Source organism: Pipistrellus hanaki, assembly GCF_964339955.1.
Source record: "Pipistrellus hanaki genome assembly, chromosome: 1".
Taxonomy (NCBI): Eukaryota; Metazoa; Chordata; class Mammalia; order Chiroptera; family Vespertilionidae; genus Pipistrellus; species Pipistrellus hanaki.
This window is the reverse complement of record NC_140503.1, coordinates 7,525,640-7,545,101: the sequence shown is the minus strand read 5'-3', so window position 1 is coordinate 7,545,101 and position 19,462 is coordinate 7,525,640. Positions and strand designations below refer to the sequence as shown.

At 47.0% G+C, this 19,462-nt stretch overlaps 1 protein-coding gene across 14 annotated transcripts in view; it reads right to left on the bottom strand.

The window, feature by feature from the left end:
* Window positions 1-659: 659 nt before the first annotated feature.
* The window catches only part of WDR20 (WD repeat domain 20), a 53,176-nt gene continuing 34,373 nt past the window's right edge, over window positions 660-19,462 (bottom strand). For 2 of the 14 annotated variants that reach the window (XM_084873457.1, XM_084873455.1), the window contains exons 2-3: window positions 15,226-15,408; window positions 660-2,568 (exon numbers count right to left, since the gene is read on the bottom strand). In XM_084873457.1, the coding sequence (XP_084729583.1) occupies window positions 1,291-2,481 (1,191 nt within the window). In that variant the 5' untranslated portion in view covers window positions 2,482-2,568; window positions 15,226-15,408 and the 3' untranslated portion in view covers window positions 660-1,290. Of the gene's footprint in view, window positions 2,569-6,113; window positions 6,752-11,706; window positions 11,800-15,225; window positions 15,409-16,191; window positions 16,227-19,462 lie in introns of those variants that run through there. The other 12 variants (XM_084873460.1, XM_084873452.1, XM_084873453.1 and 9 more) reach the window with 9 other exon arrangements.

Here is a 19,462-nt window from a genome sequence, read left to right as displayed (position 1 = left end):
ACACAGCGCTCAAAGAACCATCGCATCCGTGTGAAAGCTGGGATTTGTCTCCTCCACAGCTGAGAAGGGTCATAGGGACTCAGGACCAAACACTGCAGTTTCCCCGGGAGCAGCGGGTCCATCCAGTGGGCACCTGGGCCCAGGGTGAGGTGCTGGGATGGGAGCCTGAGGGCCAGGCCAGTGTCAGCATCCCAAGAATGACCCTGGAAGGACCACCATCCGACAATAAGGGCACCCTGCAGCTGGACTTCCCCTCTAGTGTGAAAACCAAACCTGGACTGCCGGGGGGTGGGGGTGGGGGGGAGGTTGAGAGACAAGGAGGGAATCAGGAGGGTCTGTCAGTCTGTACAAAACAAAGCTAAAGAAGCTGCCCAGGGCCTACAGTCATGAGCCTTCGTGACCAAAAAAACCTCCCAAGAAGTAAAAACAAAACAAAACCTGCCCCAAAAGAAAATGAAACCTTTTTCTTGTTGGGAAAAAAAAAAAAAAAACAAGCAAAAGCGCACTAGACAGGAAAGGTCTTGGCTTCCGTGGCAAGAGGCACTTCTGACACGTGCGGTGGGCAACCTCGGCCCGCAGTTCACGGGAACCGCCCAGGCTTGAGGAACGTGGGTATTTTATTTAGTGCACAGAATCTCAATCAAAGTGGTACAAACTGCTTCTTTGAAAAAAGATGTTTATTAAACAATTTTAATTGTCATAAAATGACTAAAATGGGTTTTAAAAATTAAGGCTCTTCTCTTTCTGTGGATTGCCAGAACAATGTAAAAATAATATCAATCAACCCTGCTGAACGCTTTGTTCCTAAAGTTAAATTTCATAGATTCCTAAACATTTTATGATTAAGATAAAAAACTGGACTATAAATGACAGTCAGTGGCCGTCCGTGCGAACACGCTCTGATCAGGTGTACAATTGTCTAATTGAGTAGTTAAGCAAAAATATTCCAGTTAAAGCAGAAATTTTAATTTTAGCTTTTTAATTCATTGTTTCCCCACACTGTCATGATTTTCCTAAAATCGAAATAGTCTAAGACAGGAGCGCTCACCTTGGGACTCTATATACTCCCAGGAGGGTGTCGGACTTGGCTGGCAATTAGTTTGATTATATTTTTTAAACATTCTAAGGTGAATTATCAAATGATTCAGAATTACATGGCATGCAGTATCCAAAAGTATGGCTCTGATGCATTTAGATTTACATTAAGAAGTGTCATTCATTCATTGTACACCCACCCCTCCCACAAGGAAAAAAATCACTACCTACTCAAGTCCTCAGTCTGGGGCAGCGTTAAGGATTCAAACTTACCACTTTGCCAGGCCTTCCCCATGTGCAAACAAACCCCTCCTGACAAGCAGTGACTACACAGTCTTCAAGGAAAATCAACACAGTCAGCCTCTCGTGTGCTATCTTTTTACAGATGAGTGGCTCTAACAAGGGAACGTCTTCCATTCGAGGGCACAAGGGCGTGCCCAGCGTTTTAGCGGGGTCCGTTTTGGTTTTGGTAACGAGGTTCAGTTTGTCACTGCTCTTGCTAGAAATGTGTCCCATGCTGTGGTTGCGCTTGTGATCTTTCTCGTGGTGCCTGTCCTTCCGGTCGTGTAGGGAAAGTGTTGCGAATTTGCTGACCCCAGACGCGATGGCCCCGTCGGCGACGTTGCTCTTGCTGCCGGCGTTGGAGACAGTGGAATGTGGGAGGCTGTTGGACCGCGGGAGAGGGGGGGGCGCGGAGCTGCCGGGCGTCGAGACGCTGTTCCCAGTGCTCCCGGCCGGAGGGCTCGTGGCGTTCATGACATTTGTGTGTGTCCGTGCCCTGGAGAGGGGCTGGTGGGGGAAAAGGATATCTTCCGTGAGGTCCCACAAGCAGAGCTGCGTGTCCTGGCCCACAGAGCCAAACCGATAAGTGACACTGACGGGGCGGCTCTCCGTGGAGTTCCGCTTGGACAGCCTGGACTGGGTGCTGTTCGCTCGGTCTCTGCCGAAGTGGAGCAGGTCCTGGAAGTCCTCGTCACTGCCACTGAACTCCATAGGGTCGCTTTCTTCTACACTCGTGGTGTAGGGGTCAAACGCCACCACGCTGACCCAGGACTTGTGCCCGTGGCCTCGAGCTATCACGCGGCCGTCTACGAAAGACCAGACTGTCACCAGGTCATCCTCGCCCCCCGTGACGATGTACTTGCCATCCGGGCTCCAGCACACACACAGCAAGCCTCCAAAGTAGCTTTTCATGGTGCCGTGCAGCTCCACAGAGTCAAAGTTGAACACCCGCAGAAACCCGTCCTGGCTCACGCACGCCAAGAACTTGCCATCTGGGGAGAAAGCAAACTCGTTGAGGGCCCCCTCGCCCACCGTCCACTTGAGGAGAGGGTTCCTCGTGGATTTGCTCTTGCAAGTGTGCACGGCGAAGCTCTCGCCCTGCTTCAGGAGCTGGTAGTGGGGGGCTGTGGTGCCACAAGAGTGCTCCACATTATACAGGTACATGTTCCCACTCGAATGGGCTACTAGGAAAAGGCTTTCCGAACCGGGAACCCATTTGACACAGGTTACTCGTGACTTGTCTATTAGTCTCTGTGAAGACAAAGGAGAACACGTTATCACAATGGGCAGCTTAACTGTCTATGTTCCAGCAAGAAAGCTGTCTGCTGCTCGGTGACAAGGGACAAGTCCCGGGCATGCCACTCTCTCCCGTGGCCAACCGCGCCAGCGAAGAGCGTTCTGGCCGCTTGAACAAAGACTTTCCACAACTGCACTTGGGTGTGAGGCTCTGGCCTTCACAGAGGGAGCTGATGATTCAACAGCCACTGTGCCAGGTGCTGGCCACGCTGGAGGGGACAGCCCGAGCACTTGGCATTTCTTCCACTAGGAGGCTCTGGGTCACGAGGCACTGCACCTGCACAGCGTCCTCTGTGAGGACCCAGGGACCTGCAGTGCTGGTCTCCCCGTCAGTCATGAGCGGACTGCGCCTGCCCTGCTTGAGCTGTTGCCAGGTGGGGAGGCCCTGCCAGCAGCACACAGGACTCAACACACACACCCCGGCTCCACCGCAGCCCTGGAGCAGGCTTCCTCCTTGGGGCCGCTGTCCTGGGAGTCCCTTTACAGACAATCCTTCCACATCTCCTCTGGAAGAAGGTGGTGTTTAAGAAACAGACAATAAAGAATTTCAAGAGGGAAAAAAAGGTGGGGGAGGACAGATAGGTGACTAATTCAAGAGTATGGGCCCGATCATGGCCCGGCTACTCCGTGCTCACTCCTGGTCCACTGACCAACCATTTCCTAACAGGCACAGGTTAGGAGAGTCTTGCCTCTCAAACCAAAAGAAGAAAAGGCCAAAAGTAAAACGCACCCACAGGCACAGCACCACCTGCCTGCAGACCTGGAGGCCAGAGGCCCAGCAGCCCCCACAGGGCGCCCCCGCCCCAAATCACATGCGCAAGTCCCCAAGTTCTCAGAGACTCCTATGGCCAAACATCCTCCAAAGCCACCCCTCTAGCAACTGACGCCTTCACCTCGCTGGCTGGGACCCCTGAACCCTGCCAAGAGCAGGGCACTTTCTCATCACTCTGCTGTGTGTGCTGCACTTTTACAGAAAATAAAAACCTGGGTTTTTCAAGGAGATTAATGAACTGTATGGCCTAAGAGCCAGTGCTGCCCCAGCGGGACTCCCCAAGCCTGTCACCATTTCATCCATACAAGGTCACAGGGAACTTGCAAGGCCAGGCCAGACCTTGCTGTTCCCATCAGGTCCAGGCTGCTCCAGCATTCCTGACCCCATGAAGGTGACTGGCCTGCTCGCCCAGTGTCTAAGGGTGGCCACTTCCTACCCCCCATGGGTGGCTTGGTCAGGCGGTCCAGCACCTCCCATGTCCCCAACAACCAAGTCAAACCTGTTTTCCCACAATCACGCCACTGTCCCTCTATCACATGTGGAACTTTCTTTTCGATCCTCACCCAAGCATTTTTTGTCCATTGATTTCGTGGAGGGGAGGGAGGAGAGGGAGAGAGGAGGAAAAGGGAGGGAAGGAGGGGGGGGAGGGAAGGAGGGAGGGAGAAACATCGACTGATAGCTTCAGGCACATGTGCCTACAGGGGCTGAGGAAACTGCATACAGCCCAGATACGTGCCTTTAACCTCGAATGGAACCCTCCACCTTTCGATCTGGGGCCCATAATCTAACCAATGAGCCAAACTAGCCCGGGCTAAGGACAGACATAAAAACTTCTAGCACTATGGTTAGGAGAAGATTTTACTCTTGGCTTAAACAAACACAACACAATTCCATTAGAACTCGAAATTACAATACTGTCAAGTAAGAACCGTGCTGCTCTGCAACTCTGAGGTATAACGGGTAGCTACAGCCCATCATAAACTAGGTGCTACTGGGATGGCAAGCACAGTGAAAAGCTTCGTTCCATATTAAGCAGCTCACTGCGACTACTGTACATGGACACGTCACTGCACCTCACGGACAAAAACCTGAGCCCACATTCCGTGTCCTGTGGCCACCTGTGCACACTCCAGCACCTGTGCACCGGGCATGCCAGTTTAAGCAACTGTAAAACAATCACGGGTCCAACTCTGTCTGTGTGCTCAAATACAGGGGCAAGTATGGAGAATCTACTGTGCATGCCCGGCCCAGGCCCAAGCTCTGTACGTGCTCTTTAGTTCTTACAATAACCTGCAAGGCTAGCTTTCATTTATTTATTAGATAATACATTCATCATTCATATAAAGCATACAGTAGGATCCTCAATGACATCGGCCTGTCATTACTAGCAGCTTCTCTCTTCTCTGTCCAGTGTCCTTGTGCGTGGACAAGAACATGAACCTGTGTGCTCTCGTTTTTCACGCCAGAGCACACCATGCAAGGTCTGCACCCCTGCCTTCTCATCCAGAGACTTCCACACATCTGTCTGCATGGGCACAAAAACAGCTTTCTTTATGCTGCAGAGTATGCAATTACATGAGTATACTATAGTTTAAGAGTCCCTGGCTGACAGGTATTTATCCTATATAACAAAAACCTAATATGCTAAGTGTCCAGTCGTCTGTTCAACCAATCAAAACATAATATGCTGCTGAAACCGGTTTGGCTCAATGGATAGAGTGTCGGCCTGCGGACTGAAAGGTCCCAGGTTCGATTCCGGTCAAGGGCATGTGGTTGCGGACACATCCCCAGTAGGGGGTAAGAGGCAGCTGATCGATGATTCTCTCTCATCGATGTTTCTAACCCTCTATCCCTCTTTTCCTCTCTGTAAAAAATCAATATATTTTTTAAAAAAACAACATAATATGCTAATGATATGCTAAGGCCACTCAACTGCTCACTATGATGTGCACTGACCACCAGGGGACAGACGCTCCAACTGGTAGGTTAGCTTGCTGCTGGAGTCCAGCCGATCAGGACTGAGCGAGACTGGCCTGACACACTCTGGAGCCCTCCCACAATCCCTCCCTGGCTGACCAACCTCCTACGGCCCTCCCTGGCCCCAATCGTGCACAGGTAAGATCCCTGGGCCTACCCTCTCACAATACAGGACCCTCAAAGAGCTGGTTTCAGCCCAATCCCGCAGGCCAGGCTGAGGGACACCACTGGTGCACGAATTCATGCACCGGGCCTCTAGTGTAGCAATAATACCCTTGTACACAGGGCATTTTTCACATATAGTAGGTGTACCAGTTAAACGTGTGGATTTTTTTCAACAGATGGGAGTTACACATATATTGATATATATGCGATTTGATATGTATGCTATTTTGTTGTATTGACAACAAACTTCAAAACTTCATATGTCAAATTTGCTGAAGGTGTTAACATCGTAGATGTTTTTACACTTAAAAATGTCAAATTTCATGCCAAAAAAAGAGCATTTGCGGGTTCATTACTTTATTTTGAAGTACTGCTGAAAGTTACTGTATACTTCGGAAAGCTTATGGTGAACATGCTCCATCTCAAGATACTAGTGAACGCTGGTTTAAACCCTTTAAAAGTGATGATTTCTATGTGAAAGACAAAGAACATCCAGGTCAACCGAAAAAGTTTGAAGACGAACAATTATAAGCATTATTGGATGAAGATGTGAGTAAAACTCAAAAACAACTTGCAGAAAGAGTAAACGTTCCTTAGCAAACAATTTCTGATCGTTTACAAGCAATGGGAAATATTTTAAAGGAAAATAGGTGCTACATCAACTGATGGAAAATTGGAAAGTCTCAGTAAAATGTTGCTTCAACAGCACGAATGAAAGTCTTTTTTGCATCAAATTGTGACTGACGATGAAAAGTGTATTTTGAAAATCCCAAATGCACAAAATCATGATCCAGGTCAACCATCAACATGGACTGTAAGGCCAACTCACTTCAAGAAGAAGACAATGCTCTGCGTTTGGTGGGATCAGGAAGGTGTGGTGTATTATGAGCTTCTAAAATCAGGTGACACCATTAATACTGATTGCTACTGACAACAAATAATCAATTTGAACCACACGTTGATCGTAAAATGACTAGAATGGGCCAGAAGACACAGCAAGGTAATTTTGCTTCATGATGACACACTATCACACACTTCAAAACCAGTTAAATACATGTTCAAAGATCTTGCCTGAGAAGTATTAACCCACCTTCAGATTACCACTTTTACCACATGTACTTTCTGAGCAGCACTTCAACACATACGAAGAAGTGGACAAATGGGTCTCTGAATGGTCTGCCTCAAAACAAGAAAAGTTCTATTGGGACGGTATCCACAAATTACCTGAAAGATGGGGGAAATGTGTGGCTAGCGATGGACATTACTTTGAATAAAGCACTTTTGATGTTTCTCTTGAAATTATCGTGTTTTCATTGATAACAAAATCCACACTGTTAACCAGTACACCTGGTATGTGGGGTAAAATCTCAGTGAAATAGCTGGGTCAAAATGTATATGCGTTTATAATTTTTATAGATATCGCCAAATTATCTCCTACAGAAGACAACAACTACACTCCCATCAGCAGTGTAAGTAGCAGCATCCATTTCCCCATAGGAAGGTAGGTATCACTGCTATATTATCTGCACTGATTAAACAGACAGACACCGCCGAGACCAGTTGGGCTCAATGGATAGAGCGTCGGCTTGGGGACTGAAGGGTCCCGGGTTCGATTCCCGTCAAGGGGATGTACCTTGGTTGCGGGCATATCCCCAGTGGGGGGTGTGCAAGAGGCAGCTGATCGATGACACTCACTTGTCGATGTTTCTAACTCTCTATCTCTCTCCCTTCCTCTCTGTAAAAAATCAATAAAAATACATTTTAAACAGACAGACACCCCTTCCAGCATGGAATTTATCTTCCGTGGGATAAGAAGACAGTGAAATATACAAGACCTGATGGTAATGATTGCTGTGCAGAATAAGCCAGGGACGGGGGACGGCAATAAAGTGAGGGCAGGGAGGGACTGTAGTGATCTATAGTAGAAATCCGGCAGTTGCACAAAATAGAAGATGGGCTGGGTTGGGGAGGAACCAGTAAGGAGGCCACGATAACTGTCAGAGGACATTAAATTTGACCATTGGCTAGGTGGCAGGCATGGGTTAGGCTGGGTAGAGTAGAAGGTGGGGAATGAAGTGGGCATGTGACAAGTGATTGGTTCTGAGCCTGAGTGACAGGGAAGGCAGTGAGTGAAAAGAATGAAGAGGAGGGGGAGACTAAGCTGTGAGAAATCCAGGCAGCTAATGAAAATGAGTAGAAGGCAAGGAACAGTGAAAGCCAGATCTGTGACATCCTAAGAGCTCCAAGGAAGAAAAGGAGTGTGAAACTATAAAACCCTACTTACATGGAAAAATATTAGGGAAGCAGAGAAAGGACCCAGAAGGTCCATGAGGAGAGGGTGTGGCTTAGAGGCAGAAGCTCTGCTCTGGGCATGAAAATCCTCCTAGGTCAGGGGACAGAACTTGAGACTCAGAGAGGAAGTGGCTCTGGGCAGGGCAGGGGAGGGGAGTGGAGGGGAGGGCATCAAGTCTGGAGATCAGGAAGAGACCAGGGAGGGATCAGAGAGAGAAACAGGGAGGACACTGGTGGGGAGGAGCAGAGAGAGCAGGAGGAGGAATGCAGGGCAGGGAGGAGCTGGAGGAACAGTAGGGGAGGCTGAGCGGTTAAGGTCACTGTGAGGAAACGGGCATAGCCACTGGACTTTCTAATAGAGAGTCAAATTCCAAAATGCTGCAAGGCCTATTTTTGTAATCACTTTCATAAAATAAAATAAAAAAATCAAAATCTGGATTTTTCAGAATCCCTTCCCTGGGTTCCCACACCTTTACCTCTCCCAAGTCTTCACTAAAGGTCCCCACACTCCCTATCTGGATGGCGACGAAAGTGCCCCACTTCCTATATCAATCCAGTGAAAACCAAACACCCAAACTACCATTATGAATGGCGTTAACAGATAAGATTTTCGAACTGTACTGAAGCAAGAATAAACATCATTCTGTTGCCAGATTCAAGCATCGCTGCTAAATGAAGCTTCCTAAGCACTTAATCTTTTATTGCACTACCATCAACATGACCAGCAGGAAAAAGTTATTTTGAGGGAGAGGGTGTGCACTTTAAAATGCAGATATTAATTTATAACAAAAATACTAAAACAAGCAATTCAAAAACCACAGCAGCTGCTGGAAAAGCCATAATGCAGCCACAGTAAGGGCTGCTGCAGGCGCGGCTCCCTCAGGAGGCCCTAGGAAAGGCTACTTCAAAGCCAAGGAGAAGAGGGTCAGATGTCATTTTTATCAATGTTAAAACTCTGAGATCGTTATGTGTTCATTTCCTTCCTTTGATTAAAAAAAGCAACAACAAAACAAAACCAAAGAATGCACAGAACCGCTCTCTTGTGACAGTACTAGACAGAAGGTTGCAAGGCAAAGGCCAGGCCTGGCCCCCTTCCCCCTCCACGGGCACGGGCACAGGCACAGGCACAGAGGAGCCTGCAGCTGGTGGAGTGAGCAAATTCACAGCCTTGGGCTGCTACCAGGGCCCAGGAGTCAGGGTCTCCTCCATGCCCTTCAACCGGACTTGATCTAAAGAGCCTGCTCAACGTGCCGGCCCTGAGACAAGGAGAAAATCAAGAACAGAGGGGCTTATTACATGTCAGTTGAGAAAGAAGCCAAGATGACAAGATTTTTTTAGATTTTACGTATTATCCAACAATGAAAACACACTTGAAAACCCTTTGAAGTACTATTCTATGGCTACAATCCTGAAATACTTAGCATTTTTATAAAGATGAACAGGGCTAAGTTTATCATCATATAGAAACTGTCCCTATAATTCCTCCTCCCCAATACATCATAACCTCGAGTAATAAAAAGTAAGCCCCTTATCCCTCAGGGTGCTCCCCACAAGGCTGAATGCTCTTAACATGAAGGGAGTCTCCAGGTTCTGGGAGTTTATCAGGTATGTCAAGATACTCTCAAAAGAGGCTCATCAGCCGAAACCGGTTTGGCTCAGTGGTAGATCCTCGGTCTGCGGACTGAAAGGTCCCTGGTTCGATTCCGGTCAAGGGCATGTACCTTGGTTGCGGGCACATCCCCGGTAGGGGGTGTGCAAGAGGCAGCTGGTCGATGTTTCTCTCTCATCGACGTTTCTATCTCATCGACGTTTCTATCTCTCTAGCTCTCTCCCTTCCTCTCTGTAAAAAAAATCAATAAAATATATATTAAAAAAAAAAAAAAAAAAAAAAGAGGCTCATCAGACACTTTTAAGAGCATGACATACACAAGTGCTACAAACGGAAACCTAAAACCTACTCAGGGACCCAATGATCTGAGGCCAGCACTCCTGAGGGAGGCCGGAAAGGACCAGGTACTTCCTTCCTCCAGAGGGCCCTGGTCCACAGCCAGGGTCTCCAGTGTGACCAGGACGGCCTGGGTGCAGCCAGCACTGGCCTCTGTGAATTGAACTGAACTGAACCGGTCAGAGGCCAGACTGGGAGGTGACGGCACTGACATCTGGACACTGTGGCTGTGAGTCTTACAAAGAAATGAAGTTAACAGTGAGCACTGGGAGTGACAGGTGATGGTCTCCCTCTTCTTGGTACTTCTCTGGCCCCAATGTTTCTAGAGGCATTTAAAAAAATTTTTTTAATTCATAGGGGGGAAAAAACACATTTTAAGATCTACTTGACTGCCATATAAAGCTTTCCATCTACCTTTAATCTCAGGTGGATTTCTGAAATTTACAATCCCATGCCATCTACCCCACCCAAGTGCGTAATGTATTTGCATGTACCAGGCACCTCCAAAAAGGAGGCAACATCAGAATAACCAGAATCACCACCACTGGGGCGTGTGTGCGCCACGCGTGTGGAGCGGTGGCTGAGAAGTGCTCTGGAGAATGAGAGAGGCAGACACCACAGTTGTGATAAGCAGCTCCATCCTCAGTCTCCCGCATGTGGATTCTCTGCCTGGCTGCCCTGCTCCGACCTTCTCATTCTGGAAATTGCTGTTTCTCCTTCAAAAATGCCAGTGTCTCACCTCCCAAGAAGCTGTTCTTTCCAGCCCCTGGGAATGGATCGCTCCGAGTTTCCCCTCTACCTGAAATTTGAATCGCCACCAGGGCTCGCTCTCCAGGCCCACTTGCACGCCTCTCAGGCAGGCCCTGTCCTTACCCTTTTCCAGATGAGAAGAGCAGCAGTAACAGAGCCACAGCAGCAAGCAGTCAGTGAAGAGCTGGTGTCTGAGCCCAAGGCCTCGGCCTCAGGCTCCAGGTTCTGAGCCATCGGGCCGAGTCTGCAAATTCGCAGTAATAACCTGATTGTGTTAAAAGCTCCTTTGGAGACAGGATGATATGATGACCAGAGTCTCGGAGTACAATCAGGACTTGGTCCAGGCACTGTTGCTGCTCTTACTAAACTTTCTTCACAGACCTTTCTTCTAATCTCAAAAATGTGATTATTATGTATATGCTACAACTCCCAAATCTTTACCTCTAGTTCTGAGCTTCAGGTGAATGTATGCAACCACCTGCTGGCCTCTCGGGTTTAGTGAGTACGGAATGGAACTGGACCTCTCCTTCCATTCCCCAACACCCACTCCTTCCCTTTTATCCAGGTGGTAAAGTGATCTCTAGGAACCCACAATTTGTTCATCTCTCCTTCCGATTTGGTTTCCAAGAAGCAGCCAGGGTCATATTCAAAATCGCCACCAGACGGCCTCGCGCTCCTGCTCCCTTCTCTGGGACCCCACGGCTCAGGTGAAGATGCAGACCTGAGCCAGACCCCAAAGGGCAAAGCCCTCAGGTGGCACCACCCTCCCCAGGTATACCATCCTCTCAGCTGTCTGGGTCCCAAATTCTTCCCCACTCCTGGGCCTTCACCTGCCCTTCTTTCTGCAGGAGCACTCTACAGTCCCTCCAGTCCCTTACCTGACTGGCCTCCTTCTCATGTGAGCCCAGAAGAAAGCACACCACTACCTCTGAGACATGTTCTCTGCCTCCCATTTACAGTGGCCTCCATTTTCTCTTTCTCAGACCCACTGTCTCCTTTTACATCACAAGTCACCATTTGGGGTGTGTGTGTGTGTGTGTGTGTGTGTGTGTGTGAGAGAGAGAGAGAGAGAGAGAGAGAGAGAGAGAGATCTGCCAATGTAGGCCCAGTGCCAGGCACACAGTAGGTAATCAAGGTCTGTCAAGTGAATGAAAAAATGGCCACAACTCTAGTTCAAGCCCTCAGCTCTCACCTGGACAGTTACTAGAGCCTCCTCACTGGTCTTGCTACCTTCATTCTCTCTTTCTTCATTCCAATCCACCTTCCACAAGTGCTGACAAGAGCTCTAAAAAAACACATTTGATCCTGTCACTCCCTTGAGTAAAAGCCCAAAGCTTCCCCCACAGCCTCCAGTGTCATATCCAGATTGGTTAGCATGTCACAAAAGGGCGTTTTCAGTCTGCCTGCAGTTTATCTGCCCGGCTCGGACTCCTGCCGCCCTGAGGCCCACACGCTGGGACCTGGCCACACTGCTCGGCACTGTTCCTCCACACGCCAAGTGTTTGCTCCAGCTCTGAAGGCCTTTCTCACCTCCGCTGCAGATATCAAATGTCACGTCTGGAAGCCTTCTTGGCCCCCTTGCACCAAGCTAACTTTTGTTTTTATTTTATGATATTTGATACACACTGAAGAACAGGGTTTACACATATCACTGGTCCTGTGTTCCTAACACTGGGATAACACATGGCGAAGTACACTGTCTGACCATCTTACTAAACTGAGCGCTACTGGGAGGACAAGGGCCCACCATCCTGCAACCATATATGGTGGGCCCTACTGTCCATGACCAGTACGAGCTTGTGAAATTAAGTTCTAGTTCTAGCTCTATCACCAGGATAGACCTGATCCGGACAATTCACTTACCTTCCCTTTGACAAGTTCCTTATCTGAAACATTGGGACAACTGCCCATGCCCCTGGACAGAAGGACCATCTAAAACGCTCCAAACTATCTGACTCTCATCCCCTGCAAAGCGTGACAACTGCGCCAGCCCACACCTGGCTCCTCTGAGACACACACCTCTGATGACGCTTGCTCTTAGACAGCGCGACCAAAACCTGATGAAAATGTCATCCGCACAGCCAGAAAACTTCCTCACTGTGAAGGACAATCAAGGTTAGCCTTGAGCTGAAGTGCCAAGTTGGCATTAACCACACATAGTCCATGCCTTTGAATGGCCATTTTTTAAACAAAATGTAAAAAAGAGTATGAGGAGAAATGATGCAGGCCAGAAGAAAGTGGCAAGAAATATTCAAAGTGATGAATAGCAAGGACCTACAACCAAGATTACTCTACCCAGCAAAGCTATCATTTAGAACTGAAGGTCAGATAAAAAATTTCACAGACAAGAAAAAGCTAAAGGAGTTCATCACCACCAAACCACTATTATATGAAACTAGAGGCCAGTGCACAAAATTCATGCATGAGGGGGGTGGTCCCCTCAACCCAGCCTGCACCCTCTCCAATCTGAGACCCCTTGGGGAATGTCCCGACTGCTGGGCCTAAACTGGCAGTCGGACATCCCTCTCACAATCTTGAACTGCTGGCTCCTAATCGCTCACCTACCTGCCTGCCTGGTCACCTCTAATTGCCATTCCCGTCAGCCTGATCGTCGTCCCTCACTGCCTCTGAGTACCAGCCTGATTGCCCGTAACTGCCCCTCCTGCCAGCCTGGTTGCCCATAATTGCCCCCTCCCACCCCCCCCGCTGCCAGCCAGGTGTGTGTGTGTGTGCAAGAGGCAGCTAATCAATGATTTTCTTTCATCACTGATATTTCTCTCTCTTCCTCTGGTTTCCTCTCTGAAATAAAAAAAATTTTTTTTAAAGGAACAAAGGGAACATCTATAATACTTTCAACAATAAAGATAAACTTAGAAGAAGAAAAAAAAGAGTATGAGGTAACTCATGCTTAGATCACTAAGAGCAAGAAGGTGCTTGCTAACCTGCAACTTCCAGGTGTCCCGAGTGAGGGGCAAGCCTGGCTGATGTCTGCATGCTCTCAGGGCCCTGGCACTCCGGGAATCCGTGGTCTCTGGCTCCACCCTCCCAGTGATGACACACAAACCCTTGTCCTCTAAGTGGCATTCCGTGCCATCCTCGGCCAGAGCAGCCTCCTGACCTTGTTTACCACAGTGCTTTACATGGTCCCAATCTCCTTCCGCTCAGTAACACGCTCCTATCTCCATGCAAACAAATCCTCACAATTTCTACTGACAGAGCAGAGAAGGGTGGTTTTGTGTCCACTCTCCCTCACCAAAAAAGTTAAGTATCAACTAACTTAGAAATCACTTCCTCAGATGATATTAGTAAAATATCTAGGTAAATACAATAGAATAATTTTCTGCTTAAGTTTTGTTCATAGAAAATGGACTTAAAATACTTTTCTCTACAGATGGCAAGTTTTGTTTCCAGTCAACCCAGATGAAACTAGAAGATGAGATGGCATGGTTCAAAAGAGTTCACCAAGACCACTGGCAAAGCCACCCAGGAGCAACTTGTACCGTAATGACTGCAAAAGAATCAGAATTTTAACTGCAATGTGTTAAGTTGAAAATTCTCCCCCAAACAAAATTATTTCTTCTGTTCCAAATTAAAGGTGTTAAAATCATGCATCAGTGCCTGGCCAGTGTGGCTCAGTGGTTGAGCATTGACCCATGTACCAAAATGTCACTGGTTCAATTCCCAGTCAGTTGAGGGCACATGCCTGGGTTGTGGGCAGCCAATCAATATTTCTCTCTCATCGATGTTTCTGTATCTCTACCCCTCTCCTTCCCTCTCTCTCTCAAATCAATAAAAATACATATTTTTTAAAATCATGTGTCAATGGGAGACCACATGTCCTTCCTGAGAAGAGGGTTTCCTCTCGACCTGACCCTGTCAGATCAGCACTGAGGTCACACACAGAGAAGAACCCAGGACTGGTAAGTTGGCCAACCTACGCTATCTTTCCCACAGGCTAGGAGAGTCATAGGAAATACAGGAGGGAAGAACATCTCAATTCTTGGGGCCAAAAAGCCACTCCAACGGTTTTCACAAACATAACCTATTTGGCAACTTCTAACTGCCACATTTCACAGTCTTGATGTGTTCCTGAACAGACAGCTCAGATATCTCGGCTTCTTCCAGAATGAAACTGAAGAAACTAGAAACCCCAGTACATACTACAACACTGGCAAAAGCTCTGTCGTGTGATCCAATTTTAAGTGCCAGGATTTCTAACTGTGTCAAAGGTGACTTAACAGCAAATATTTTCAAGAGCAAAAGAATTGCTCCTTAGCCAAAGGCCTGTCACACATACATACAAAAGCTTTCAGTACCATGTAAGCTGCCTAGCAAAATGTCATCAAGTTCCTTGGTCTGCACGAAAATTCCTGGTGATGCAAACAAGGTCTGGAATTCTACATTTTCTTATTTAAATTATAAAAATTAAGTCACAGTCTTACCCCATCTCCATTTTAATGGAATTTTAAAACACCTGCTATAGACACCTGAGCATGCTCCACAAAAATACACACAAAACCGTTACCCCAGGGAAGCACAGGCAAAAATCAACAAGTTCATTCACCACATTTAAACTTGGATGAGACTAGGTAGGACTGAGAGAAAGAGAAATGGGCTTAGCTCAAAAGTGTAAAATAAGGCCCACTCCCCTTGGTAAGGACATATACATTCTTAAAGGGATTCTTAACAGCTAAGACAGGGTACTACTTACTTCCTCATTAAATAGTTTGCTAGTTTCTTTTTTGATTGGGTCTATAAGCTGGACTTGGCCTGCAGAAAAGCCCACTAGGAGAGAGACACTTTCTGCTGTGGCTGTTAGGTGGTTGAAGTCATGACAAGTAGGCTGTGTTCCTTTGTATATCCTTTTATCTATTGGTTTACTCAAGTCAGCAGCCTGGAGGAGAAAGAGAAAAATACATACGGTAAACAGCACATTGAGATGAGAAATCTAAGTTATACTACTTTATACTCCACTATGATGTTCAATCTTAAAAACAAAGGTATTTAAAATACTTTTTCAGATTTTAGCATTTTATCAAAGCACTTTCGCGTACCTTAGCCAATTTGACATTGTTAGACTACCAATAAAATTCTTATAACTGTTACTTTCACAACTTATTCTTCTTCAAATATATTTAACTAAGACTCCTGGACTTCAGGAAAATCCTTGAGATATTGAATTCAGTATCTGCAAAATGCATTCAAGCATTTTCTAACAGTGCCTCTAACCACATGAAAGCTCAGCTTTGAGATGTACCTATAGCCCCTCCATGCGCATAGGTGAGTCACCATGTTCTCACAGTGTGGTCCCCAGACCAGCAGGGCAGTGGCAGCACCTGAACACTCACAATGCCAGTTCTCAGTCCACCCAAATCAAATGACCAGACACGAGGTGGGCCCAGAACTGCATTTAAAGGCACTGAGTGATCCCGACGAGACTCCACTCTGGTTTGCGAACCACTGCTGTAAGCAGGCAGTCCTTACTAGGTCCCATCCTTCCCCCACCTTCACTGTCAGGTACCTTTCCCCCATGGAGCCCATACTCACTCAAGTGCAGTACATGCATCATCCTTCATCCTAATAATAATCCTTCTAAGTAGACAAGATTCCCTCGCTTTACAAATGAGAAAACAAGTTTTTGGAAGTTAAATAACTCAGTCAAGGTCACCATACCTACCTAGTACGTGGCAGGACTGGATTTGGAACTCAGGTCTGTTGACCATAAAGGAGACAGGGAGAAAACACAGTCACACACCCTAAAGGTAAAGGCAAATGACTCTGACTTGGGCTAAACGTGACTTTCCAATGTGCCTCCCTCCTTTAAGGCAGGTTCTCTTCTACATGAGCAATGTCCTGTGCAACCCAATGCGCTGGCCGTTCTGGCTGACACAGAGGAAACCCACTCCTCCCACTCTTGTTCGAAAACCACAAGTGGAGACAACTACGCTGCTGACTGCGTCCTTAAATACCACTGGGGCCTGTGCATTGCTCTGGGGCAGTGGTCGGCAAACTGCGGCTTGCGAGCCACATGCGGCTCTTTGGCCCCTTGAGTGTGGCTCCTCCACAAAATACTACGTGTGGGTGTGCAAGTACAGTGCGATTGGAAACTTCATGGTCCATGTGCAGAAATCGGTTTTCAGCCTGGGTGAGTCTATTTTGAAGAAGTGGCATTAGAAGAAGTTTAAGTTTAAAAAATACAGTTCTCAAAAGAAATTTCAATCTTTGTACTGTTGATATTTGGCTCTGCTGACTAAGGAGTTTGCCGACCACTGCTCTGGGGCACACACCTCTCTACCAATCACCCCTGCCCTGTGTAGTTTCTGAAGATATCCTCCATCTAAAGAGGCCTGTGCACTCCACCGAACATTCTTGAGTTTGACTTTTCAGATACCAAATTAAATAATGAGAATAAGAGAGAACCTCAAAATCACAGCCATCTTTGAGCAAACTCAGAACCTGAGCATTTGGAAGCCTAGCCCTGAGTGGTAAGAGTACTCTGGGTGCTCAGGTAGCTAGAGACAAAACTCAAATTCAAAATGTAAACTAATTAAATTATTACAGGATCTCTACGTCAGTATACATAATCTGAAAATTTGTCAATAAATGTTTGCTTAGGGAGCCTCTCCCCTAAAAGGATATATCTAATATCATACACTAAAATATAAAAATAAATTCAAAGGCAAGCCAAAAATTAATAAACATACTAACAAATGAAATGAGCAAAAGAATGTACAATGGCTCTCAGAAACAACAGAGAAAGTAAAAGCACCCATTTTTACAAGTATTGCAACTAATTTAAACCTATGGATCCCTTATAATAACCACACTAGGTTCAGTTCTTTGGCTCACAGGGGTGGGCAAAAGTAGGTTTACAGTTGTGAGTACACAAAAGGTTAGCCTATCATTTATTAACTAGAGGCCCAGTGCATAAAATTAATGCATGGGGGGAAATGGGGGTGTCCTTCAGCCCAGCCTGCACCCTCTCCAATCTGAGACCCCTCAAGGGACGTCCACTGCCCATTTAGGGCAGTCGGACCTCCCTCTCACAATCCAAGACTGCTGGCTCCCAACTGCTGACCTGCCTGCCTTCCTGATTGCCCCTAACTGCTTCTGCCTGCCAGCCTGATCACCCCCTAACCACTGCCCCGCCAGCCTGACTGATGTCTAACTGCCCCCCTGCCAGCCTGTTTGGCCCCAACTTCCCTCCTCTGCCAGCCTGATCACCCCTAACTGCACTCCCCTGCAGGCTTGATTATCCCCAACTGCCCTCCCCTGCTGGCCATCTTGTGGTGGTCATTTTGTGTTCACATGGGGGCAGGATCTTTGACCATATGAGGGCAACTATCTTGACCTTGTGTGTTTGAGTGATGGTCAATCTGCATATTACTCTTTTATTAGATAGGATAGAAGCCTGGTGCAAGGGTGGGGGCCACCTGGTTTGCCCTGAAGGGCTTCCCAGATCAGGGTGGGGGTTCCTTTGGGGCATGGGGAAGCCTGGGCAAGGGGCCTGTGTTGGTTTACATGCCAGCCATGCCCCCTGGCGATCCTGGCGGAGGCCTGGTATCTGGGATTTATTTATCTTCTATAATTGAAACTTCGTAGCCTTGAGCGGAGGCCAGGGCTGGCCAGGAAGCTTGACTTCCTCCATCACCTTGGGCAACCCAAGCCTCCTGCTCTCTTCAGACCCGTAGCCACTGTCATTTTTGTTGGGATTTATTTATCTTCTATAATTGAAATTTTGTAGCCTTGAGCAGAGTCCAGGGCCCACCAAGAAGCTTGGCTTCCTCCATCTCGGGGGGCAAGCCTCCTGCTTGCTCCGTGGCCACAGACATCTTGGTTGGGTTAATTTGCATACTCCCTCCTGGTTGGCTCATGGGCATGGCTGGTAGGCATAGCGGAGATACGGTCAATTTGCATGTTTCTCTTTTACTAGTGTAGGCTAGAGGCCCGGTGGACAAAATTCGTGCACTCACGGCAGAGTGGCGGGGAGGGCGGAATCCCTCAGCCTGGTCTCACCACTCAGCTTTGCTTACCAGCCATGAGCCTAGCTTCTGGCTGAACAGCACTCCCTCTGTGGGAGTGCACTGACCACCAGGGGGCAGCTCCTGTGTAAAGCGTCTGCCCCCTGTGGTCAGTGTGCATCATAGCAACTGGTCATTCCACCGTTTGGTCAATTTGCATATTAGGGTTTTATTATACAGGATTATGTAATATTTTCCATACAATGTAAATCTACTTTTGCCCACCCCATATTTATTCTACAACCCTATCCTTAATGTAACTCATTGAAAAGATGTCACTGTAATTAGATCATCTGTGAACAAACACCTCAACTATTTTAAATGTCAACTGAAAGGCTTTTTTTACTCTTAAGTCATGTGAATATTCCAAAAACACTGTTTACTAATTTGCTTAACAAACTCTTCCTAGATCACTGCTTTCAAAATGAATCAGTCTATGCATAGTTTAGCAGTTTGCAAACAAAATTAAATTCAGAAATTGCGAATAAGCTTTAGAAACTTTTACAGCAGTTTGACAGAGTAATTTTGTATCTGTTGAATCTAATAATAAAAAATTAGAGTGTGCGTTCTATGTGTCTTTTTCAGTTAGTTTCTTTTCTTAGTAATCCCTTTTTTATCTTATTTTTTATATTTTTATTTATTTCAGAGAAGGGAGAGAGGAGAAAGATAGAAACATCTATGATGACAGAGAATCATTGATCAGTTGCCTCCTGCATGCCACAAACTGGGGATCGAGCCCACAACATGGGCATATGCCCTGGCCAGGAATCAAACCTTGACCTCCTGGTTTATAGGTTGATGCTCAACCACTGAGAAACAATGGCTGGGCAATCCCTTTTTTATGTTACAAAATTTTTTAATCTGTCCAAATAGACTGAAAATTTTAAAAATTGGTCCTTCAACACTGGTGGGAGAAGCAGTGTCCTA